The sequence below is a fragment of the Cibotium barometz genome, chromosome 1 (genome assembly GCF_041138505.1).
Source record: "Cibotium barometz isolate CiBa-2024 chromosome 1, ASM4113850v1, whole genome shotgun sequence".
Taxonomy (NCBI): domain Eukaryota; kingdom Viridiplantae; phylum Streptophyta; class Polypodiopsida; order Cyatheales; family Cibotiaceae; genus Cibotium; species Cibotium barometz.
In genome coordinates this window covers 32,936,114-32,963,615 of record NC_141046.1, presented here as the reverse complement: position 1 = coordinate 32,963,615, position 27,502 = coordinate 32,936,114, and the positions used below count along the sequence as shown (strand labels likewise).

General features: G+C 45.3%; 1 protein-coding gene across 3 annotated transcripts in view; it reads right to left on the bottom strand.

Annotated features, from left to right (window-relative positions):
• LOC147641888 (protein AUXIN SIGNALING F-BOX 2-like) overlaps positions 1-26,805 on the bottom strand; it is a 32,567-nt gene extending 5,762 nt beyond the window's left edge. For 2 of the 3 annotated variants that reach the window (XR_015266324.1, XM_086800714.1), the window contains exons 1-2: positions 24,697-26,805; positions 24,038-24,530 (exon numbers count right to left, since the gene is read on the bottom strand). Coding sequence is in view for 2 of the 3 variants with exons in the window: in XM_086800714.1 (XP_086656840.1) it covers positions 24,038-24,530; positions 24,697-25,169 (966 nt within the window). In the remaining variant the exon portion in view is untranslated. The remainder of the gene's footprint in view (positions 1-24,037; positions 24,531-24,696) is intronic. The other variant, XM_086800706.1, reaches the window with a different exon arrangement.
• Between the last annotated feature and the right edge of the window lie 697 nt (positions 26,806-27,502).

The following is a 27,502-nucleotide window of genomic DNA, read 5'->3' as shown; positions in this document are numbered from 1 at the left end:
AAAAAGGTAGTTGATAGGGCATATGCACCACTAAAGATAGAAAGAATTAACACAATATCAACGGCTGCAACTTGCACGAAAACTTCACAAAGTGAAATTTACATGTCCGCTAATACAGCATAAAGATATACCTATATGAATCCAAGAACATGCCCAAATTCACATTATAAGAAAGTGCAATTTTATAACCTCATGGTAGTCATCCACACCATCAACTCCATCATGCATAGTATAGACTAGATACTATGACAACCCCACTAACGTCATCAGTGCCCAATAGTGGGTATAGAACTTGGTATTAATATATGCTCCCACACACACACACACACACATAAGAGCATACATTTATACAAGGGTCTGTGTACTGAGTTTCTGTCAGAGCTCCGGAGATACAGGGCAGCCATAACGAAGCCTAGCACTAAGGATCATAACAAATAGAAAGAATTATTACAACAAAAAGGTAGTTGATAGGGCATATGCACCACTAAAGATAGAAAGAATTAACACAATATCAACTGGCTGCAACTTGGACGAAAACTTCACAATGTGAAATTTGCATGTCCGCTAATACAGCATAAAGATATACCTAGATGAATCCAAGAACATGCCCAAATTCACCTTATAAGAAAGTGTAGTTTATAACCTCATGGTAGTCATCCACAAGAAAATAAATCATCAACTCCATCATGCATAGTATAGACTAGATACTACGACATCCCCACTAACGTCATCAGAGCCCAATAGTGGGTGTAGAACTTGGTATTAATATATGCTCCCACACGCAGCCACAAATGAGAACCCAAAAGAGCCAGGCAATGTATTTTCTCCTCTCCTCCTTTCGGAGTGTTTCCGTCTTAATATACCAACAGGTCTGGCTTTGATACCAATGTGAGACCCCTATCTTGGCAAATACCTCTGATCAAGTAAACAAGGAAACATAGACACTAGCATCTAGCTCTCCGCCTAACCATAGAGCCAATTTCTTGCCCTTGAGCATGGAGGTTAGTAGCATCCGAGATATGGTGGCTGCACGTGAAAAGCCCTAGATTCCCATACCATCGAACACACGACTTTGGTGTGCGCATGGAGTGGTCTCACGGGCCTCAAGTCCACGTCTAAGCTTTCCCTCAAACTGACTCCTATAAACGAGGAACCATAAATAGCCCATGCCTCATAAATATCACTAACCTCCCCGTAAGATGACTAACCGCCGCCAGTCCAAGGTTAACCTAACCTTACATTAGACTTGTTAACTTGCTTGGGACTTGGGATGTAACATGGATACCTTAGCTTATGTGGCTAGTTTCGTACAATTTTCCATGGCTTAGTTTTAATCACAAAACATTGTACTACCTTTTTGGTCTCAAAGACCCTCTCGGTCTTTCAAAGACATTAATCTCTCTCTCTCTCTCTCTCTCTCTCTCTCTCTCTCTCTCTCTCTCGGCTTACTATGAGATACGGAGGAGATTCCATTGTCTCTTCCGAGAGGGATTCGGACCACTCACACACGAGTGATACAGTTTGAGGATCAGAGGTGCTTGGGCATGTACTTGATGGAGCTCAGACGACACAGGGATGTAGTGTTGAGGTAGCATGCTGAGAGACAACCTGGCTTCGACAAGACACCTCACAGAGAGCCATCACAGATTTCTTTGTGGTACATACATCCACATTGGAATCTACTGCCCACAACAGTTCCTCGACTACGACGTCAGAGCCCACCACCCGTACCCACGCTCCAGCTCCATGCCCCAGAGGAGTTCTTAGTGAGAGAGCTCGATCCATTCTGCGAGCCAGACGTCCCGGACCCAGAGCATCAGGACCCTCCATCACACAGAGACGGATTCGTGAGGTTCTCCGCCGACATGTCATGCTCACATCACAGAGGCCTAACATTCGCTCCACCATCAGATCGGTTCTGGCCGAGGTGGGTATCGACATTAGCTGATCACAGCATATCTCACTCTACACAAGATCATATGTTGATCACATGTGCTGTCAGATGTTTTCATTTTACTTTTTCTTTCAGCTTTCCATGGCTCAGTGTATCCATGGTACCATTGTATTACTTTTGGTCTCATAGGCCCTTGGGGTCTTCCGTAGACGTTAATATAACTCTCTCTCTCTCTCTCTCTCTCTCTCTCTCTCTCTCTCTCTCTCTCCATCCTCCCCACCTTGAAAACCTAGAACATAGGCAAAAGTGTATCAAAGTCTCCCCTCCCCCCCACCTCCTCGTCCCTCCCCCCCCTTTTGTCAGTCAGTTGCTCCAGAGATGCCCTCTGCACCCCCCACCCCCCAGGCGGTCAAGCTGCAGCAGACTTTCCTCCGCCGTTGTGTCCTCACCATCGATTTTTCAGCATCGACAAGGGTTTTGCATTTTTTGGGCTCAGTGGTCTCTGTTTCTAGCCTAGGACTCTATGACAGCCGCTCCGTTATTCTTTGCCGAGACCGCCCCAGCAAGCCCCTCATTTTCAAAAGAGGATTCCCACCTTCTCGCTTCGATAGTCGACTCTCTAGAGGCTTCCACCCTGGTGTGCAAGATTGTGGGTAGCCGCCCTGCACGCAGCCAGCTTCCGGACCTGTTTCAAACCAGCCTCATTGAGGCCTCCAGCGTGGAGGTACTCCTCTGCATTTACCTTCATGTTTCCTTGGCGATACCTCTACCGCCGTCTTATAGCTACCTCCATTGCGACAACTAGACCCCTAAGTACAGGGAGGAAGGAGTGATCCTTCATGGAGGACAAGATTGGAGCCTCCCTCAAAAGGCTGCATACCACGATAGACTCCGATTACTCGTCGTCCAAGCTAGTGCCGAAGACTTTTCGAGTGGAGGGCAATTGCAACATCACTAGCCGCAGTGCCACCTCTTGTTCACCTCCCAACTGAGCAGAACTACATCAACATGTGTACCTGCACATATCACATCACCAGTCTATTTGGGACATTTCAAAAATTTGGTTAAAGTTGTCTAATTGAAGTCTCTGCAAGAGTAAAAAATTGGACTTTTTTATTTCTCCAATTTTGCATTAAACTGAAGCTACAACCTCAGAGAAAAATTGGATCTTTTTAAATTTTTTGCAAAATCTTATTTAATCAGGAAATTAATATTGATTGCTCCATCAATTCTCAAAATTGAGGACATAAATAAGCATTAAAGTGTTACTACAACTTCCTATAGCATCATTTTCAAAAAGCCCTAATAACCCTAATTTTTCTGGGGCATGAAGTAAAAATATTTTATTTCCTTTGAAAAAAGCCCTAATAACCCTAATTTTTCTAGGGCATGAAGTAAAAATGTTTTATTTCCTTTGTAACTATGAGCTCTCACATGTTCATAGACAAAGTCTAATGGCCAAGGTTCACACCTGGAAAATAAAGATAGAGTTTCATATGATGAAAAAAAATCTTTGGGGATTGGTGAAGAGCACTACCAATACAACCTCTTCCTCCGATGTTGGTACAACCATTGTAGATGAAGCTAGAACTCAACAGAAACTCTTTAGAGTAGAGAGGGCATATGCCATCACTACTCTTGGCTTAGATGGATGATGACTATTGCATCACATTTCTGAACTTGAATCACCTATTGAAGCTTGGGCTAAACTTGATTTGCTTTTTGGTCCTAATGCTAAAAACTCAAAGCTTTCTTTGAAAATTACTTTCTTTGAGTTACAATTGAAGACAAGAGAACCTCTTGCTACACATGTCAACAAAATGAAGAGTCTCATGTAGCTAGCTGACCGATGATGATGCAATGGTTGTGCTTCTCAAAAGCATGCTTGAGGAGCATGACAACCTGGTCACCGCCTTGAAGAATGTACCTAATCCAAGCCTGCAGGGTATCATCATTGCCTTACAGGAAGAAGAAAGAAAGAAGAAGCAAAGGTCATCTAAAGTTGTCACAGAACAAGGCTTTGCTATAAAGTCCAAGGGATTATACAAAGAACAAGCCAAAGGAAAGCCTTGCACACTATGTGGTAAAAAGAAATCACTTGGAAAATGATTGTTTTAGCCAAAATCCCTATGGTATTTGTGAAAAAACCAATCATCTTGAAAAAGATTGCTATTCCAAGAACATTGCTAATGTTGTTGAAGAGCTTTCCACACACGAGGTCAACTATTGTCTGGATGATTAGGCTTTTGCAAAGTCCATTATACGTATTGTTGTTTTTCTTTTGTGTGTTTAACCTAAAATCCTTGATTTGTCTCTATGCTTGGGATCCCATAATTGGCATGTGAAACTAGAGCCATGTGATTTATCCTTGACCAGGAAAACTGGCATGAGAAACCAAGAGCCTACACTTATCCTTGACACAGTGTGAGGCAATCCCTTGAGGGGTGGTTTGTTGGGATCAAGGTCTTGCTTGTGACTTGGTTGAACACAATGCTAATCATTACACTTAAATACACCAAGATTTAGTGGACAACATGCTTAATACAAGAAGTAATTTGCTGAATTGATAAGAGACGCACAATGAGCCGGAACAGCCGACCCCTCCCTCAAATAAGGTATATTGATCTTAGTATATAGTGTCATGGGCATTTCTGACCAGATTTTCCATACCAATGCATATGAAAACAATATTGCAAACAATGTAGTTGTTGGTGTAGACTTGCAACTCACACTGCCCTCTCACATGCCCATGTTCCCTACCATCTGCTCTCTATTGTTCCACCAACACATGGTAGCAACAATCTGCAAGAGAGCACGTAGCAGAAGAGAACACTACAAAGGGTATGTGAACATGGAGTCCGGTTCCTCCCTCCTGCTACTTGCTTCCATATTTAAGCATCAAAGCTTACCAAATTGCAAGAAGAGTTGGTGGCAGTGGAAGTCTTCGCGATGGAAGCATTTCGTGTGTTGAAATCTCAATTTGAATTGTGTCGCGATCCTTTGCGACAAAAGTCTTCAAGAGAATGAAGGGAACCTTGGGAAAGCTTCCCCTTTGGTTTAACTTGAGAAATAAAGGAGGGCTGAAATTGGGGTTTTTAGCAAAAAGACCATAAATTACAGAAAAAATAAGAGCTGTTTTGCTGAATTTCAGCCATTGGGAGTGTGTGGAAGAGTGTACACCACCTGGAAACACTCTTGGAAGCTTGGAAAACGCACTAGCGGCTTGGATATGGAGTTGGGAAGGAGAAAGTGCAGAAAATACAGTCAAAGAGGCCTCATGAAGGGGGCACCTACTTCTAGAGAGAGAGGGAAAAGAGATGGTTAGTTGTCCACTCTAGGTGTCAAGTATAGAGGACAAGTGCCTCGTGGTGCAAGCTAGAACGGACACATGTCTGGTTGCTCCCTTTGTACAAAGGGAGTAAGGTCTGGGCGGTGGGCATTGGGTTTTGTCCACCTCGGGACATCAGTGTGTGCGAACACAAGGCTAGTAATAACTTATAAGTGAGTTTTGGCCGCCCAAAACTTAATGAAGTTATGTACACACTCACTTATAAATTAGTGCTAATTCCTAAAGCTAGGTTTATGACCAATACTTCCCTCCTATCACATGCCACATAACCATGTCAGCAGACAGTTACACGCACGATTCACAGGCGAGCGTCCCCTTACCCGGAACTACACATTGGTCAAGCAAGCATGAAAACAGTATGCAATTTCAATTGCAAGCAAGGACATAAAGATGCTATGCAATGCAGCATTGGTATGGACAATCCCCGTTCATGAAACTATACCAAAATAGACGTGCTCCAGGCAACTACACGAGGTACCAGACCCAATGGAACACCAATCCTCCATGCATTTCCGAGCATGTACACACAGGCACAAGTCCCAGCGGAAAGCCAAGTCCACAGTATCACATGAGTGGTATCAATCCCCGACATATGCAACTGCCATGGACGTCAGTCAAATGTACATACATAATGAGAAAACACAGGTGGACCAATTGGGTGGCCAAATGGTCACATCCCTCCCGGCTTCTAGACAATTGTCCGCAACAACTGAAAAGCATCCAAATACATTTGAAGCAAATGCGGGCAATCTCTAAAGAACTCTTCATCTACCCATTTAGCATCAATGGAAAGATAGTTCTTAAACTTCACAAGGTAACGTGTGACAACTTTGCCTGTAGCAGCAAGCTTGCGTTCCTTGTGATACACAATCTGCTCTGGCTGCAAAATCTCCTCAAGCTCATCCACTTGTGGTAGATCCTCAATGACCGGTTCACTGGGCTCCAGCCCTACATATTTACGAAGGAGATTCACATGAAAAGCATTGTGTATAGGCCAATGACTAAGTAATGTGTCACATGCACTCTGCACTCAGTGCAGAGTGCATGGTGACAAGATGGCTCATCATCAGCAGTGCAACATTTGTACATTATTAAACTCACGAAACTCAGGATACAGAAGACGGTGTGAGCATTTGTGTGACAGAATCCTCCAATACGAAGACCTCCGCTGCATATTACATAATGCCAACTTAGAAGCCACTTCATCGATCTTCTCAATCACTAGCATGTTGCCTGGCATATGTTCTGCACGTGTGAACTTGTTTTCTAGCGTGGATATAACTATGAAGCTCCACAAACCTACTTGACACGTGTCTTTTATGGGTTTAGTAGTGGTAAGTATAACTCCAAGGCCCATTTGTGGAGACGACTTATAAATTGGGCACCCCAGTTAATTATGGGTGTGGATAGCTTGTGTGTATGGGTAGCCCACCACATGACACATGGCTGCCCAACCACATGGCATCTACCACCTTTCAAAGCATAAACAAAACCATCCATGGAAAGCCATTCTTCATCTCTTTTTGCTTGGGCAAGCTAAGGACTTCATGGTTTTTGCATCCACACTCGGTGGCAGTGGCGGTTGCGATTAGTTGGTGTAAGGTGTAACCAGGATACATTTGTAGTCCCGCTTTCTACACGGGTTGCAATCCCGATTGAAACCTTCTCTTCCTTTCCGCCTCAGTGACAAGCATAAATGGAGACACCTCCAAAAGCACTTTCAAAAACTTTTCCACATATGCATTCATTGTTTTCCCCTCATTCTGCTTCACCCAATCCCACTTCATTGTTATCTCATTCAATGCATTGGGAGGCAAAAATTGGGCATAGAACCTCTCCTTGAACTCTTTCCATAATCTAACAGGATTCGGTGAGAGCTTCTCCGTGAGCCACAAATGGGCAACAATGCCTTTCATGAGCATGCTTACATTCTAGATCATGGATTTCTGAGTGAAATCCTCATCACTAAAAGCAATATTAAACTGGCCAATAAAAGCAAGTGCCTTTGATGCATCATATTCCCCATGATATGTGTCAAACTTCACAGATTTGTTTCTGGCTTTGAAGTCACGAGACTTTGATGCATTAGCTTGCATCTCAACATGTTTTCCCGCATGTTTGTCCATTGGGACAACCCCTATGACTGGCGTCATTTTAGGAACAAAAAGTGATGCATTAGGCATAGATATATGTGCCTTGTAAGCATGAGGCATCGATGGCCCCTCAACACACATTGGTGCATTTTCACCCATAGCTTCTCCCTCACAAGCACACTCGAAGGCATGAGTGGCATGAGAGATACACGCAATACCTACACCAACAAAAAATTGCAGCCCATGTTGCATGTGTTGTGCATGCACATTTTCAACCAGCAATGGCATTTGACATACATTTTGACCATTGCCATAAACATTGTATCCTTCACGGGTTACATGGGGTACTCATGCATGGCGTGAAGTTGCCAATAGTTCCTTCACGGGCTACATAGGATACTCCTGCATGGCGTGAAGTTGCCGATAGTTCCTCTCCAATAGAATGTGAATTCATCCTCTTAGACATAAGTTCTTGTTCGGGCACCTGTAGGGATACCAAGGCATGTGGAATGGTTGCCTTTTCTACATAGGTATCCTCGGTACGAGCCAAGTATGCACATGTTGCATCCCTCGGCTGCATGTGAACCTCTTGAGCAATCATTGCCATTGCATGATCCATATAAGATTCAGCTTTCTTGGCCTTCAAACGATCATGTACCGGTGGATCCTCGCCGGTGGTAGAGCTTCAATTCTTCTTGTTGTGCATAAAGAAGAGCCTGCATACGAGTAAGTTTAGCCCTCAAGGCTATGAACTCCTCTTCCTGCATTTTCTCTTTGCCACAAGACGGCTATCCCACATGTCCATGTTCCCTAATGTGCACCACATGAGTTTGCTCATCCTGTATAGCATTGGAAGCATGCATTTCATTGTCCCCGTCTCTTGTGTAAGCATCTCAAACATTCACTGTATGGCTGTCCATAGTGTTCTAAGTGTACGGATAGCTAGTGTTCGCATGATTATCTTTCACGATAGAAGTGAAAGAGAACTGTATGCTCTGATACCAATATGACTTGGTTGAACACAATGCTAATCAATACACTTAAATACACCAAGATTAGTGGACAACATGCTTAATACAAGAAGTAATTTGTTGAATTGACAAGAGACGCACAATGAGCCAGAACGGCCAGCCCCTCCCTCAAATAAAGTATATTGATCTTGGGAGAATCAAGTACAAAGTGTCATGGGCATTTCTGACCAAATTCCCATACCAATGCATATGAAAACAGTATTGCAAACAATGTAGTTGTCAGTGTAGACTTGCAACTCACACTACCCTCTCAAGTGCCCTAAAGTGTTTAATGCAACCCGAAGGCCCGGTGAGAAAAACACTCCTTAAGAAGGGGACAAAGGAAGTAATTTCTCCCAAATCAGCCCATGGCCAAAAGGCTGACCAAGCAACCAACAATAAAAAGGAAAAATTAGCCTAAAACAAACTGGCTGGCTAGCCAAATCATTTCTCTTTCATTCTTACCTGGGCTTTCATGATTACCAAACCAAGAACTCTTTGAAGATTTTCGGCTAGTCCTATCTAGCTACTTCCGATTCCTCGGCTACTTCAGTTGGGTTTCATCAATCTATGTTGAATTCTGTTCATTTCCATCCAGTGGGCTGCTCAATATTCTGTTGGCTACGCTTTGTTCAAGAACAAGTGAGGTTAAGGTTACAGAACAAGTGAGGTTAAGGTTACAGTGAACATTCAACCATTGTCACCATTCTTATATCAATAAAGCAAAATACTCCGCAGACAAGGGGACGGGAGGGAGCATCCTGGCCGTGCAGTGTCTTCTGTATGGATGTTTGTATTTCCTTTTCCGTTGTTTAATCGAATCAGTGCAAAATAACATTGTTAAATAAGCTGCATCCACCAGACTCTTGGAAAGACATGTTGAAGATGACTCGTGTCTAAATCTAGGATATTTGTGTGCAAGCTTCAAAGGTGGGAGATTGGGCAAACACATTGCACAATGCATTAGCATGTTGCCTGGCATATGTTCTGCACGTGTGAACTTGTTTTCCAGCGTGGATATAACTATGAAGCTCCACAAACCTACTTGACAGGTGTCTTTTATGGGTTTAGTAGTGGTAAGTATAACTCCAAGGCCCATTTGTGGAGACGACTTATAAATTGGGCACCCCAGTTAATTATGGGTGTGGATAGCTTGTGTGTGTGTATGGGTAGCCCACCACATGTCACATGGTTGCCCAACCACATGGCATCTACCACCTTTCAAAGCATAAACAAAACCATCCATGGGAAGCCATTCTTCATCTCTTTTTGCTTGGGCAAGCTAAGGACTTCATGGTTTTTGCATCCACACTCGGTGGCAATGGCGGCTGCGATTAGTTGGTGTAAGGTGTAACCAGGATACATTTGTAGTCCCGCTTTCTACACGGGTTGCAATCCCGATTGAAACCTTCTCTACCTTTCCGCCTCAGTGACAAGCATAAATGGAGACACCTCCAAAAGCACTTTCAAAAACTTTTCCACATATGCATTCATTGTTTTCCTCTCATTCTGCTTCACCCAATCCCACTTCATTGTTATCTCATTCAATGCATTGGGAGGCAAGAATTGGGCATAGAACCTCTCCTTGAACTCTTTCCATAATCTAACAGGATTCGGTGAGAGCTTCTCCGTGAGCCACCAATAGGCAACAGTGCCTTTCATGAACATGCTTACATTCCAAATCATGGATTTCTAAGTGAAATCCTCATCACTAAAAGCAATATTAAACTAGCCAATAAAAGCAAGTGCCTTTGATGCATCATATTCCTCATGATATGCGTCAAACTTCACAGATTTATTTCTGGCTTTGAACCTATGACTGGCGTCATTTTAGGAACAAAAAGTGATGCATTAGGCATAGATATATGTGCCTTGTAAGCATGAGGCATCGATGGCCCCTCAACGCACATTGGTGCATTTTCACCGATAGCTTCTCCCTCACAAGCACACTCGAAGGCATGAGTGGCATGAGAGATACACGAAATACCTACACCAACAGAAAATTGCAGCCCATGTTGCATGTGTTGTGCATGCACATTTTCAACCAGCAATGGCATTTAACATACATTTTGACCATTGCCATAAACATTGTATCCTTCACGGGTTACATGGGGTACTCATGCATGGCGTGAAATTGCCAATAGTTCCTTCACGGGCTACATAGGATACTCCTGCATGGCGTGAAGTTGCCGATAGTTCCTCTCCAATAGAATGTGAATTCATCCTCTTAGACATAAGTTCTTGTTCGGGCACCTGTAGGGATACCAAGGCATGTGGAATGGTTGCCTTTTCTACATAGGTATCCTCGGTACGAGCCAAGTATGCACATGTTGCATCCCTCGGCTGCATGTGAACCTCTTGAGCAATCATTGCCATTGCATGATCCATATAAGATTCAGCTTTCTTGGCCTTCAAACGATCATGTACCGGTGGATCCTCGCCGGTGGTAGAGCTTCAATTCTTCTTGTTGTGCATAAAGAAGAGCCTGCATACGAGTAAGTTTAGCCCTTAAGGCTATGAACTTCTCTTCCTGCATTTTCCCTTTGCCACAGGACGGCTATCCCACATGTCCATGTTCCCTAATGTGCACCACATGAGTTTGCTCATCCTGTATAGAATTGGAAGCATACATTTCATTGTCCCCATCTCTTGTGTAAGCATCTCCAACATTCACTGTATGGCTGTCCATAGTGTTCTAAGTGTAGGGATAGCTAGTGTTCGCATGATTCTCTTTCACGATAGAAGTGAAAGAGAACTGTATGCTCTGATACCAATATGACTTGGTTGAACACAATGCTAATCAATACACTTAAATACACCAAGATTAGTGGACAACATGCTTAATACAAGAAGTAATTTGTTGAATTGACAAGAGACGCACAATGAGCCAGAACGGCCAGCCCCTCACTCAAATAAAGTATATTGATCTTGGGAGAATCAAGTACAAAGTGTCATGGGCATTTCTGACCAAATTCCCATACCAATGCATATGAAAACAGTATTGCAAACAATGTAGTTGTCAGTGTAGACTTGCAACTCACACTATCCTCTCAAGTGCCCATGTTTCCTACCATCTGCTCTCTATTGTTCCACCAACACACGGTAGCAACAATATGCAAGAGAGCACGTAGGACAAGTGAACACTACACAGGGTATGTGAACATGGAGTCCGGTTCCTCCCGCCTGCTACTTACTTCCATATTTAAGCATCAAAGCTGGTGGCATGACTGTTTAAATATTTAAAGTGTTTAATGCAACCCGGAGGCCTGGTGAGAAAAACACTCCTTAAGAAGGGGACAAAGGAAGTAATTTCTCCCAAATCAGCCCATAGCCAAAAGGCCGACCAAGCAACCAACAATAAAAAGGAAAAATTAGCCTAAAACAAACTGGCTGGCTAGCCAAATCATTTCTCTTTCATTCTTACCTGGGCTTTCATGATTACCAAACCAGGAACTCTTTGAAGATTTTCGGCTAGTCCTATCTGGCTACTTCCGATTCCTCGGCTACTTCAGTTGGGTTTCATCAATCTATGTTGAATTCTATTCATTTCCATCCAATGGGCTGCTCAATGTTCTGTTGGCTACGCTTTGTTCAAGAACAAGTGAGGTTAAGGTTACAGAACAAGTGAGGTTAAGGTTACAGTGAACATTCAACCATTGTCACCATTCTTATATCAATAAAGCAAATACTCCGCAGACAAGGGGACGAGAGGGAGCATCCTGGCCGTGCAGTGTCTTCTGTATGGATGTTTGTATTTCCTTTTCCGTTGTTTAATTGAATCAGTGCAAAATAACATTGTTAAATAAGCTGCATCCACCAGACTCTTGGAAAGACATGTTGAAGATGACTCGTGTCTAAATCTAGGATATTTGTGTGCAAGCTTCAAAGGTGGGAGATTGGGCAAACACACTGCACAATGCATTAGCATGTTGCCTGGCATATGTTCGGCACGTGTGAACTTGTTTTCCAGCGTGGATATAACTATGAAGCTCCACAAACCTACTTGACAGGTGTCTTTTATGGGTTTAGTAGTGGTAAGTATAACTCCAAGGCCCATTTGTGGAGACGACTTATAAATTGGGCACCCCAGTTAATTATGGGTGTGGATAGCTTGTGTGTGTGTATGGGTAGCCCACCACATGTCACATGGCTGCCCAACCACATGGCATCTACCACCTTTCAAAGCATAAACAAAACCATCCATGGGAAACCATTCTTCATCTCTTTTTGCTTGGGCAAGCTAAGGACTTCATGGTTTTTGCATCCACACCTCCTCCAAGTTGTACGACCAAAAATCACCCTCTTCTTCACTCTTTTCTTTATTGATTTCTCTCCTAGACGATGGGAAATTGTACTTGAAGGAATGCACAGCGGAAGATGGGAAAGTGGAAACACAGGGGAGAAATGAAATTAAATGTTATATTAATGTCTTCAAAAGGCCAAAGTGACCTATGAGACCAAAGTTACAACCATGTGACATCTGATACATTGTCTGGAGAAGAAAAGAAAGAACTAAGTATTTAGCCCCACAATACATCAGTAGGGGGGGCATTCGGAAGCAGCAACTAGGGAGAGAGAGAGAGAAAGAAAGAAAGAAAGAAAGATATATTAAGCATCTACTAAAGACCCAATGGGCCTATGAGACCAAAGTGATACAATAATGTCCATGGCATATCTCATCATGGAATGGAAAATAAAACAGAAAGAAAACATAAACATAGCTATCTCACTGGGGTGATACAAAACTGTCCATGGAAACTCATCATGGAATACTAAGAACACAGAAACATTAGAGCAACATCAACTCCGAGTAGATGGTATACCACTCTCCAAAATATCAAGCATGGGGCTAATGAGTATGGCCAAGAGGTCTCCCAGAGAGAGACAGATGGAGAGAAACACAGGTGGATCCCTGCTCTCAATATCACCAAACAAGAAACACATGCTGGTATGCTGGTACAAGTCCCGAGCAAGAGGGGAAGATGACCTCGTAGGTGAGGAACTGCAGGAAGCCAATATGCAAACGCACTAAGGCATGCAAGAGGCACAAAGCAATAAATGTGAGGGAGGGAAGGCCCGGCTATATATATGCCCAAATAGGGGCAGCCGACCAGTTCCTCACAACTAGGAATAAAACCTAATGACTCCATAAAATAGGGAAAGAGTGGGAATATGATGTGAGGGGTGACCAGACCCTCTAGCTAACATGGTCAGCCCTAAAGGCTAAAATAGGACACCACAAAGAAAGCCAGCAGCAAGGGGATGATGCTGTCTAGCAGTACTACCAACTCGTTCACCCTTGTAATCACTTCATTCTTGCCGCCCTAATGCTGTACCACTTTATTTGGCTGCATACACCTGCACTCCGCTGATTTGAAGCTGCCCGTGAAGTCCTATTGACTGGTCAAGTTGCTCCAAAGCTGCCCGGTGGCTGTCCAAGACCTGTGGACAGATTTAAGAGCTGGTTTGGGACTATTTAGACGACACATTTGAGAGCTGATTTGGGACTATTTAGACTACAGATTTAGAGGAGAAACCTGCAACTAATCTCTACCAAGACTTCCAGTCAGAAGTTGTGAGGACTGGTGGCAAGGAGAATTTTGTTGCCTTGAAAGTCTTTTGGCTATACCTTGGAAGACTCTTGAAGGGCGAGATTTGGGAACCGATGGGCCTTCAATGAAAACAACAAAGTATTGCTTGTTCAATGTGTTCATTTTGGCAGTCTAGGATCACACTCAAGCTTGAACAAACTCGTACTCTTCTAGTAATAAAAGACCTAAAGGTGGGGTAGGGGAAGCCATCTTCAACCCCTACTGCAATGTTGATGGACTTAATATTGTTGTATCATTTTGCATTACCTTGAATTTTGTTTAATTAAGTTAAGGTGTTTTGAAGTATGTGCTCATTACAAGCAAATAAGCATCCATGAGAGCAGACAGAAGCAGAGGGACAACGTTGGACTGTATGCTGCGAACAGAGGCACTGCTGCTGGCTTACCAGAAATGCACTTGCAAACAGCCGACCTGGTGTTGTACTTGCCTTAGAAGACCTGCAAAAGCTAGCTGCAACAGAAAAAACACAAAGCCCAGTTGTGCAAACCCTAGATTTTTGCGAGACTTTGCTATGCTCTGATACTAATGTCATATGGGTGTTTTGCATTAATCTCCATTAAGTTAAGCACCATGTGACACCCTGTGTACATGGGGCCAGAGGATCACGCATCCGTGAGGCCGCGGACCTGGCTCATCTTGCTACTGGGGTAAGCTAGCAGGGGAAAAGCTCTAGCTTGGTTAAACAAGTTCTCTATACCCACTAAGACAATTTTGCAAGGGTAAGACAATGACTTTAATGTTGCTTATATACGTGCACTTTTCCAAAGAAGGAGACTTGTGAGTTGGCACAAAGAAAATGGTTACTTGGATTCCATAAACATTCAAATACAAGCTGTTGACTGCTAATTCCCCCTTCAATGGACCACTCTGGGTAGGCCATTGCCCACCTCTGCCTCACAATCACTCCCTATAAGAAAGACCGCCACTAAGCAATTTTATAAAGTCAGCCTTAAATCATATCCTCACATGGGTGCAATTAAATATAACATGATGACCTGCCTTCAAGACAGATTTGCAGCCAGTTTGATGAGAGCTTGGGGCCACCTCAAGCCAGCCCTCCAGCAGCTCCCCCCGGCCTTAGACAAGAAGAGACTCCGCCAGCCCGCTGATCTGGACCCACTTCTTCAGGATGCCCAGCGGTCACACTTTGGGCGCGTGCTCACACAGCCTGGGGCCCCCTCAATTCTGGCCCCAGCCCAGTCTCTAACAAGTGGGCTAGCTTCAGGTAGCTTTCTCAGGAGGCTCATGATAAACGCCTTGCAAAGATTAGAGGCAGAGAGGCTCCATAGTCACATGGGACACGAAATGGGGACGGGGACGGAAAAGACAGATAATGGCCATTCCCTGTGACTATAGAGTGACATGGGACGGGAATGGGAACGGGAAGATGCTGCCATCCCAACATTCCCGAGTCTAAAAATGCCCATTCCCTGTGACTATGCAAAGAGCAGATGTCCTCACCATCGACTCAGCCATTGTAACATGCGGACGCTTACTGACAGGATTATACTTTGATAAAGAATATTCAGCGAGATAAGAGTGCGAGAAAGAAAGAAAGAAGAAAGAAAGTTGTATTAATGTCTACTAGAGGCCAAACTCGACCTATGACACAAATCAATGTACAACTGTCAATGTCCTCTGGATGTCCAAAAAAAAAGGACAAAATGAACATGAAATAAACTATGAAAGTACTCTGAGAGAGAGAGAGAGAGAGAGAGAGAGAGAGAGAGAAAGCTGTATTAACATCTACTAGAGGCCGAACTCGACCTATGAGACAAATCAATGTACAACTGTCAATGTCTTCGGGATGTCCAAGAAAAAAAAAGGACAAAATGAACATGAAATAAACTATGAAAGTACTGAGCTAGTGGGGGGGGTGTGATGGATGGAGCACTACTGCTAGAGGCTCAGTATGCAACCTATATGCGCAAGGTATACAAGAATGCAATGCAGATCTGTCTAGCTCCAACCAGTACCATAATGGGGGTGTAATATGTGATACATAGGCTATGGCGAGGCAAAAATACCTCGGAGCATGATCTCCGGTGTGAGTGTAAGTGAGCTAGCCGCTCCTGCTCCTGGATATGGTGCTGATGTCGAGCCCGTATCTCTGTGATCTCCCTCTGATGTAGTCTGGGAGTCTGGTAGCCTGGTACTCTCGATCTCCGTATGGCTCGGAGGTCCACATCGCGCTGAAGTGTAACCCCCCTCCTGTGTCAAGGTAGGCACTGGGATAGATCTCTGGAAGAAATCAGTGAGGTGGAGCTGTCGCCCACCTCTCCCTGTGGTATGAGTCCGTAGCAGTGTCTGTCTGTGGCGTTGTGTCTCTAGCAAGAACTGGCCAAATCTGCACTGGTCTGCGGACTCCATGATCTGGCGGAGTGAGGGATGTCCACTAGATGGTGGTGTATATCTCTCTAATGACACTATATGCTCTGCATCTGCATACATAATGTTCCTCACTCTCAACCTCCTCCTGGCATAGTCTGCATATCCTCTCTGCTCTCGGGATTTGTGCTGCCCTACCTGCCTCAATCTCAAGTTGGTGTGATGACACTCTGAGCTGGCCAATCACCACTCGGCATAGTCACAAGGGACGGGGGACGGAGACGGGGACGGGACGGGGGACGGCCATAAGTAGGGAACGGGGACGGGGGAGGGAACGGCACTCAAAAAATACTTTTTAAAAAAAAAATTCTACTCTACACTTATTCTACTTTGGAAGTACATCAAAATGAGCACAAATTTACACTAAAATGGTAAGCTTTTGAGTTATATTAATAATTAAGTAGATACAAAATGAGTCATGACTCAAGAGTCAGGACTAAGCCTTAAGGAGGCAGAATACATGGACGGACTCAAATGAGTCAATGACAAAAAAGTGCTGAAGACTAGAGGCTAGAGGCTAGAGCTAAGTAGTAAGGCCCATGAAATTTGAATCATGATACATGAATGATCATCCACGTGAAGTGCTCGCCTCATGGTCATGGGTAGCTTGTGCCAAAGAAGCATCAAGCTCATCCTCAGTCTCATCCTCACTGGCATGCTGCTCCTGCACCTCATTCTCTTGTTGCTCTTCTTGTTGACTCATCTCCCACTCGGTGAAGGAATCTGCCTTCTTGGTCACGCTCTTGCAAAGCATTCGCAAGTTCACGCTGACGAAGACAAGGTCATTGGCACACTCTACCCCGAGTCGGTTCCTCTTCCTAGAGGCAATGTGGCTGTAGGTACTCCAAAGTTGCTCCAAGCAAGAGGAGCTGACGGCCTGGCTAAGTATGCGAATGGCAAGCTGCAGCAGCTCCGGTCCATCCGAACCAAAGTCCTCCCACCATAGAGCAGCACCAACTTTGGAGCGGTCAACCCGTGCATCATGACAGCCATAGGAGCCATGAAATGACCTGTACATCGAAAGCTGGTCCCTGATCTTGCGCCTAACCGATGCATCAGGCACAAGACGATCCAAGATGATCCTCCATCCAGCGCTCACCTCCCGGTCGCTCTCCTACTTGTTGCCTTGGAATTCTAGGTCCACCACATAAGCTACTGCATGCAATGGAGAGTAGTAGGAATTCCACCTTCCTAGACACAAGGCATGGATCTCCTCATATTTGCCGCTTTGTGTTGTCGGCCGCTTGCTCTACAATGCGCTTCTCCTTCTCGAGCAATGTAGTGCGCAAGCTCTTGGATGAGGGGGGCGTATAGGTTGAGCCATACTCCCCAATCTTCTTAACCATGACCTTTAAGTATTCCCACCTATTCAAGAAAGTAATTTACTAATGAGAAGGAGACTAGGATGATGAAAACATGAATGATGAATTGGCAATGATCGATTGCACTTACCTAGCCGCTTGAAAGGCAATGTGGTAGTGGAAGAAGAAGCGGGCCACCACCATATCCACCTCCTCCTTCAACTTGGAATTCAAATTCTCCCCAAGTGTAGATTGTCGTCATGGGCCACGTAATGGTTGAGAGGCTGTGGAGATGGAGGGTGCCGGCGTCGTGGATGGAGTAACATTCCGACTTGATGGTGAAGGTGATGGTGTGCATGATCCCGATCCACCACATGACTCCATTGTAGAGGCTTGAGTTCCTCTCCCCATCGTCGCGGGATCCACGGCCACTCGTGGTGTCCTTCTTGTCGCTTCGATCGCCTCGTAGACGCTAAGCTTGTCAAGAAGTTCCCGTCTCTTCTCGGGCGTGACATTTGTGCAAAACCTCACCTCATGCCCACTCTCATGCAAGAGGTGGGCTCGCACTTTGTCGGCACCACCCGTTCGCCGATGCAGGCAAAGCTTGTATACCCATGGCCGAGAACCGCCTCCATGAGTGGATGGGGTGTAGTTAACCTCCTCCCACCATGTCCATCCCGTTGTCCTTCTACGGGAAGCCTCGGCACGTGAGGAGGATGCCATGGTTGAAGATGGCTTGACTCTTGAGCCTTGAGGAATGAGAGAGAGAGAGAGAGAGAGAGAGAGAGAGAGAGAGAGAGAGAGGCCTAGAGCCTAGAGACTTGGAAGTTGGAAGACTCAAGACTCAAGAGGCTTGAGGGAGAGGTGAGAGAGAGAGAAAGAAAGAAAGAAAGATATATTAACGTCTACAAAAGGCCAAAATTGGCCTATGAGACAAACAAGTAGTACAATGATGTTCCTCCAGTCATCAAGAGGAAAATGTGGAGAGAGAGAGCGAGAGAGAGAGTCTAGATAGTAGGGCGGCGGCCCGCGGGCCTTGTGTGAGAGGCTTGGAACTTGGAAGTTGGAAGCTAGAAAAAGGTTGAAAGCTTGAAAGTTGTGTGTGCTTGTAGCCTTGTAGAGGCTTGTTCTTATATAGATAGGCAAGAGAGAGAGAGGCAAGCCTATGCCACTCGGGCACTATGAGGCATGTACACATCCATGTATCCAGGTCTCTGTATGAATCCATCCGCTGAGATACGCATAAACTGATCTCTGTAGTAGTATAGCATCTTCAGCGGTAGAGGCTGACTGGGTGTAATCCAAGTCTCTTGAGTGTATCGCTGCCATAAATCCTGCCGAAGGACTCTGTTCCTCTCACTATGAGAGAGCTGGATGTGTGGTACATGTATATCCTACTGGAAAGGTGGCACATGATCTATGTCAAGACCATGCTGAGTGAGCCACTGTATCATTTGTGAATACCATGATCTCCTATCTCCACTCTCTGCGAGCTGCCTGGACGCCTCAAAAGCTCTATGTGAGTCGATCTGATGGCATATCTTTGATCCTCTGTATGAAGCAGATCGTCTGGAAGAGGGCCTCTACTAGCATAGGAGGTGCAGCAAACTCCGTCCAGACAATGTCATGTGGGACGGAGGGTTTGCTACGGATCATCCGTGAGAGCATAAGAATCTAAGGCCTCTCTATCTGAGACCATGCGGAAGCGGCGAGCCCAGGTGCCCATACTGTTGCAGCATACATCAAAGCAAGGGTGACTAGTGTGTCAAACAACCACCCCTTCGTGCGGGGCTCCTGGAAGTGTGCCTGGTGACACTGTCTCTCTAGCATGGCCAGAGCTGCATACCCTCGTATGAGTCTATCCCTGGCAGCCTGTGCCATAGTAAATCTTCCTAGCGGAGTCGTAAATGTAATCCCCAGGTACACATATGAGTCTACCACCTCTACCTGTCCTCCTGCTAGTGTGAAGATGGCCTGTCGTCGAACCGGCCCTGAGGTGTGGAAAATCATGGCCTTGGTTTTCCCAAGGTTCACTATAAGCCCCCTCTGTGTGCAGAAGTCATCCAGTGCATGGAGATGGTGCTGTAGTCCCATCCGCGACTCAGAGACCAGAATAATATCATCTGCATATAGCATAATGTGGACTGTGGTACCTGAGATGTCTATCCCATCCCCACCACCGTGACCAATGAAGTCAGCCACCTCATCGATGTATAGCCCAAATAGTGTAGGAGAGAGTGGGCATCCTTGCTTCACACCTATGGTGCTAGCAATAACATCAGATAGCCCCCCGGGGCATCATATGCGCCCGAAGACCTGCTCATATAAAGCATAGATGCCCCAAACCATCTCTGATTGATCCCATCTCTGATGGGATCCCCAATGACTGTAGGCGCTGGAAGAGTCTCTCTCGTGGCACCGTGTCAAATGCTTTGCGGAAATCCACAAAGCAGCAGTATAATCTCTTCTCCCGCACCCTAGCCTGGTCAATCAGACATCTCAGAGTGAATATACGGAGAAAGCTCGTCGGAATCCAGCCTGCCCTGGTGCTCGCAGTCCCTCCTTCTGTCATGTGCATCATAGATGCCATGGACATTTTTAGGGCTAAATCCAGAAGAGGCAGCCAGATAAAGAGTATGAACCAGGTAGAACCAGGATGATAGAGCACAGAGCAGTTTTGGCAGTGTAGACTGGAGACAGGCGTGGAGAGCAAGCTGAAGATCAGATGGCTATCGGCTGCAGGACAGGTGTTGCTGGTTGCACACAAGGCTGTCAGCTGCTCATGGAAGTGGTCGGCTGAACTAGAAAACAGGGGCAGCAGCAGCAGCAGGCGCATCATGCTCAAGGAGGAGATCCCGTCGGGGTTGCATTAAAGCATTTAATGCACTTATGACTGGCCGACCAGCAGTCGGCCAGCATAAAGGGTGTCCAAGACCCATATAAAAAGGCAAGGGTGCTCATAGATTGAGTCATTCATTCCACTAGGGAGTGGATCAAGTTCTAGGACAGATTTTGGTGTGTTACCACCTTTTATTCAAGGCAGCCTAGGGCTCTCTGTAAGAGAACCCTTTTTGTACTATATGAAGATACCTGAATTTCCAGCACATCTCTCTCTCTCTACTCTCTCTCTATATCTGCGTTTTGCATCAGATGGTTTTCCAAGAGTGTTTAGGGCTGAAAGAAGACTCCCAGAGCTTCCGCGTGTTACATTGGTATCAGAGCATCAGGCTCAGCAGAGCTAAACACTGATTCAGTCCCATATGATGGTGTACAGGTCCAAGGTACAAGAAAGTACACGGATACGAAGCCCAAGGCAAGGAACACAGGAACGGGAAGAGCTCCCAGGAGGTTTGTTGGTGGTGTTCCACAATGCCAAAGGGGATGGTAGTCCTGTGAGCCAAATAGGTTCTCGGGCAACGGTCCCAAGGGAGCTTTATCCTCCAAGGGTGATGTGAGAGTGCCAGACTCATTTCTCAGGAATGAAGACCAAGACGGTGTTCAGAGTCGGGGCAGGAATGGATTGTGGACTAGAGGAAAATAGATGCATAGATCTTCGTCAGAGACAGAGTGGTTTGGAGAACACGCCGGGTTTTCAGAGAAAAAGGGTTGCCAGGGATGGATGGATGACAAAGGAACTTCGGGGAAAAAGTATGGGATGAATGACAGTCATCCAAGAACAGGTTGGAAGCCCGTCATCAAGTTTAGCAGAGGGGGATGTCATGTGCATCATAGATGCCATGGACATTTTCAGGGCTAAATCCAGAAGAGGAGCCAGATAAAGAGTATGAACCAGGTAGAACCAGGATGATAGAGCACAGAGCACTTTTGGCAGTGTAGACTGGAGACAGGCGTGGAGAGCAAGTTGAAGATCAGATGGCTGTCGACTGCAAGACAGGTGTTGTTGGTAGCTGCACACAAGGCTGTCGGCTGCTCATGGAAGTGGTCGGCTGAACTAGAAAACAGGGGCAGCAGCAGGCGCATCATGCTCAAGGAGGAGATCCAGTCGGGGCTGCGTTAAAGCATTTAATGCATTTATGACTGGCCGACCAGCACTCGGCCAGCATAAAGGGTGTCCAAGACCCATATAAAAAGGCAAGGGTGCTCATAGATTGAGTCATTCATTCCACTAGGGAGAGGATCAAGTTCTAGGACAGATTTTGGTGTGTTACCACCTTTTATTCAAGGCAGCCTAGGGCTGTGTGTAAGAGTACCCTTTTTGTACTATATGAAGATACCTGAATTTCCAGCACATCTCTCTCTCTCTACTCTCTCTCTATATCTGTGTTTTGCATCAGATGGTTTTCCAAGAGTGTTTAGGGCTGAAAGAAGACTCCCAGAGCTTCCGCGTGTTACACCTTCTGCGCCATAAAGTTTGGCCAATGTATGCCCAATCATGATAGTCCTTTAGTTGCTGGTGTCTAGCATGTCGCCCACTTTGTGGAGAGGCACGATGGTGTGCATAGTCCACTCAGCTGGTAGGCCCTCCACTAGTGCCCTATTAAAGAGGTGAGCAACAAAGGGTCCCAGTGTGTCAGCTGCATAAATAAGATGCTCACTCTGTATACCTGTGTGGTCAGCCGATCTCCCATGCTATAACCGGCGGATAGCTCTCTCTACCATCGAGGCGGTAAAGAAAGTAGAGGTGGTAGGGCGGGATTCCTGTGGCTGTGGTATGGGCGGCGAGGCTCTTTGCATATGTGTGCCATGTGTGTGGATCCTCAATCGAGGTATGAGGGCGAGGCTCTCTCATCCTGCGCCATGCAATGGCTGCATTTCTGCTCATGAGTAGGTGGTATATATCCCAGTACTGTGCCTCCTCAACCTCATCCGTCGGCTCGCCTGTCTCTGTGTAATGGTCCCCAATGCTCTCTGGGCACGGAGGTGTCTATATAGCTCTCTACACTCATCATCATACCACCGATTCTGGGGCATGCTCCCAGATCTATCTGTGTGTGCAATGTGTGTCTGATGGGGGAAGCTGCGGGGTGGCGGCCGTATGTAGTAGAGATGACAGTTGGGTGGTGAGTGTGTCTAGAGGAGACAGGGGATCCATCTGGAATAGCCCGTCATATACATGATGCTCATATATGTCTGCCAAGTCATGGGTGAAGTAGAAAGTTGTATGCGATGCCTGTGTGGGCTGTGTGGGTGCTGGTGTGGAGCTCGCCAGTGACAGTAAAAGGTACGTGTGATCCGCACCAATAGGACAGGGGGGGATGGTGAAAGATGTCACTGCCTATGTGGTCTCCATGGACCCCAAGATGTAGTCCACTGTGCTACCCCCCCCCTGATCGTGGAAAGCATGTCAGTGCTCCTCAATCCTGCCACTGTCTCATCCCGTTATAAATAACGAGATGGTGTCGCGCTCCCAGCTCAAGTAAGTGATGACCAACCATATCTGGTGTTATCCAGCCCCATGTCCTCTGACACCTTGCAAGCTCCCATGTCCTCCACCTCTAGTGTGTGCATCATCTCGGGGTGCTCGAAATCATAAATGTCGCACTGCCGGCTCTGTGTCCGTGCATTGAAGTCCCCCATAAATGTCGCACTGTGATGGTCGTGCAGCTTTCTTCTTGCAGCACAGACCTGGCATCCATTGGCCAGGACACCCACACTCCTCAATGGGCAGCCTCTGAACTTATGCCAATGTAAAGTCCAGGTTATTTCCCAAACTCAGCAAACACCAAATCGCCGTCTTGACTTCATGAGAGTCTACTTAAAAAGCTTCAAATCATCAACTTCATCATGCATAGCAAAGACTGCGTGTTATGGCATCCCAACTTATGTCATCAGCACCCAAGAGTAGATGCAGGTTCATACATAAAGATATGTCCACCTTCGTGGACAAAGCTTCCTTAATAAACTGCCACACTGAATTTCTAGCATCTCTACAGCTGGAAATAAAGAAATCACAAATAAACAAACACACACATCCACACACAGTAGCTGATCGGGTGGATAAAAAGAGTTAGCATAAGCCAGCTGGCCACAACTTGGAAGAAGACTTTAGAAGAAATCTGCAATTCAACCGATGCGGCAAAAAGATATAGCAATGGAAAGTCCAAGTAATTTCACAATTTCAGCAGAAACCAAAGTACGATCTTGACTCCATGAAAGTCTACTCATGAAGGTTGGCAAGCCTCTAAACTTTGTTATATCTTGAATAATTCAGTAAGCTTGCAGTGCCGTATTAGAAACACGTCAACCAAGTCCACATTGCACTCAAAAGCTTCCTCAACATGCAAGCCCTATACTCACAGTTTGGGTATTAATGTGGTTCCTTATAACCCTGCTCCACATAGCTAGAGCCCAGAGACTAAATAAAGCGGTGAAATACACTTTAAAAAGTATTGTTGTATTGAGTCTCATGAAAGCAGAGACAGAACTCACCCACAAGTGTTGAAGATTGTGGCATCGACTAGCAAGCTCAGCCAAGTCTGTGCCATCGACTGGTGTGTAGCTCAAATTTAAAGAAGCCAGATTTTTGCAGATGGGGTAAATAATAGGAAGGCAACCTGGTCTCACTTCCCAAAACCCAGACAAGGAAGTCAAATTCCTGCAATTGCTGAAACAACTTTGTAGCCTTGAAAGGTCATCTGCTGTGATATCCTGAGAAAAGGAACCTGTTCCCAGTTCAACTAACTGGGGTGCTTTATAAAGCAACCCCTGCATCTGAATCAATGATACAGAGCTGTTCAATTTCAGGGTTTTTAGAGTAGGGCACCTCTTCATGAGTCCTTCCAATGCCTCAAAGTTTACCTCACCCTGAACGTTTTCAAGGTTAAGTGATACAAGGGACGTGCACGCCTCTTGGAAATGGTTTAACCAAGACCCTGACAAACCTTCAACCTTATTCTCTGTCAAATCAAGGCATTTCAAAGACCTGCACACAAAAATGGAGAGAATAGCATATGTAAGAACAAGCAGGTAGTCACACCTACTATCTTATGGACATGTCCCAGTAGCATAAGAACATAACCAAAAATTCAGAAAAGGCACGCCAAATGATGCAAAATCAAATGAAGATGAAGTGACAAGGTGTAGCCTACTTGCAATGCCTAGCAATAAACGCAAGACCATCTGAAGTGAAACCGTCACAAGTGATGAGCGTCAAGCTCTTGAAGTTGGTGAGATCGGTAGCAATCCTCTGCAGACTGTAGTCACACACAGTCATCCTCTTGAGTCTGAGTTCTTCTAATAAAGGGTAGGCTTTGCAGAAGGCCTCAACCCATGGGTAAGTATGAGCTCCCCAGTTGCTGGGCAAAAGGTCAAAGTCGGCAAAACGAGGCTTGCCTTTCAGAGTGACAGAGGTTATATTGTGGAACCTGTCAATAAGCCTTTCTGGCGATACAGCATAGCAGTTGCCAATGAAAACCCGATGCCTGCTCTCAGCTTCCACCTTGTACCAAGATTTACACACCAGGGAGACACTGTTCCTATCTTTATCAGATGTCATGAATTTGAGGACATGCTCCAGCACATCCTCTGGAAAGAAAGATGGGGCTTCTTCGCTTCCCCTCATGTGCAAAATTCTGCTTGACCTTAAAAAGTGATCTGCAATTTTTCAGACTGCCTTAAAAAAGTGATCTGCAATTTTTCGGACTGCTTTAAAAAAGTGTTTTTCTGGTTTCCTGCTTTGAAATCTGATTATGACTCCCTAAGATGCAAAAACAGCTTCAGCGAGAGTGCCAACAATTCAGCTTAACCTTCCTGCTAGCAGAAGACCAAATTGCAAAGCCAGATCAGGCTGCTAATGAGGGCCAAAATGCTTTGATCCTCCTGCCTTGACTATTGTTGAAATGCAACATCAAGCTGCTGATTAAGGGTTAATCTGTGACAAAATGACCTTGATTTCTGCTACTCCCCAGTGATTAGTATTTTCCCAGCCCTCTACTGCATTCAAATATCTTGCCCTAATTTGCTACATTTCTGCAGAGTTGACAGTTGAAAACTCTTACTGATGTTAGCCTGTAAAACACAGGCTCTCAGAGGCTTTCTCCGGAGCGCTAAAGAATATTCAAAACGTTGAAAGCCATGTCCCAGATGAGGCCATGTTGAGAAGTAAGCTTTCTGGAGGCAGTCATGGAAACTGGAGAGTCAGGCAACCCAGACCATAGCCTGCTTTCAAAGTTATCAGAGAGGCAAAGCCTTGACACTCAATTAGGGTTTTGAGTTTCTCAAAGAGCCATAGCCACGAAGGACAGATGGAGAAAGCCATAAACAGAGATTATGAATTTATGACTCATGAGAAGTAGGCGACCGGCGGGGGATGGGGGTGGATGTGGGGTGGATACAGGTGGATAGGGTGAGGGTTGTTCTCACGAACACTGCTCGAGATGTGCGTCAGAGACTGGCGATGGCGATGGAGCTCTGCACGTACCGCAGGACCCAGTACGTCAGTCCGGCCGCGATGGGAACCAAATCAATGCACGATAAGCTCGATCTTGCCGCCATGACCAACCTCAGAAAAGGAGAACTTGATAGTAGAAGATGCTTGAACAGAAGCAGCACATAGCAGCAGACCATGATGATGATAATGAAGATGGAGAATCTGACCCCATTTCAACAATAGCCATTACTTCTCGACTCTTGAGCTTCCTCTTCTTGTTCTTCTCTGTGCAATTACCCACTTCACGCCGTCTTCACCCCCCCCCCCCTCTCTCTCTCTCTCTCTCTCTCTCTCTCTCTCTCTCTCTCTGCCACAGTGCGCCATCAAAGCTACATCGCTTGCAACAGTCATTAAAGCTCAGTTCGGCAGAAACTCTCGCCATAGTCATTAAAGAATCCCTGCAGAGCTCTGCAAAACCCTTGCCATCGCCATTAAAGCTTTACCTGCTGAGAAGCCCTAATGGGGCCATTGTTTTTACAGCTAAGGGGAAGCCTGCTGCACAGATTGTCCTTGCAAGAGGAAGCAGGCGCAGCAGAGAGCGCAAGAAAAGCAAGCAAACATGTATGGCATGGCATGGCATATGCCATTGCTGAAGACATGCAATGCCATACCCTACGCTTATGAAAAGCAACATAGGCTTACACACAGAGATATGTACGACTTGTACTTAAGAGTTTTCCTAGCAAAAGCTTGCAAAGACTGCACAGTGCAGTGTGAGTTCAAAGCATGGGTCATGGACCCATGGTGACAGGCACTGGGCAGGTCAAACCAACCCAAAGTTTGAATAAGGCTATAATTTCTTCCTCAATTTTATTTTGATATTATTTTTACCCAAATCTGACTTTTTAGTTATTTGAAAAAAATGAGCTGGTCATGTTGGGAATTGCACCCCTCTGAAAGCCTAAAGGTACAGTCACCATCTGCCAGTCGCAAGTGGGTGCTAAGCTTTGACTATAAAATTAATACATCAACTCAAAGAAGACCTCAACCAAAAAAAAAAAAAAACTTTTTTAAAAAACAAAAAAAGCTTCTTCTACATGCAAGTTTGCAACATAGTTTTTGGCATAAATAAAAAATTCAAATGTGTTCTGGAATATATATTTTATTGTAATTTGAAGAGGAAATTGACCATTTTGAGAACTCATTTCTCTCTAAATTTTGCAAAATATAACTAAAACTTTAAAATTCTTCTCCTTCTCCCACAAATTTGAGCAAGCTTTGCACAAATTTGAACAAGTTCTAGGCTAGGTCGAACCTATCTTTTTCTGAATTCTAAATTATTATTATTATTCAATAACTCCTTTCATTGAATAAGAAGTTAAAAGGGGCACGCCACGCGGGAGGGAGGGGGAGATAGCCCAACAGCAGAGCCCAAGCTAATAATTCTAGGGGCGCGAGTTTGAAACTCAAGAAACACCCCCTGCGCCCCCACCCCCCCTCCCAACAAACGCAAAAAGACATAAAAG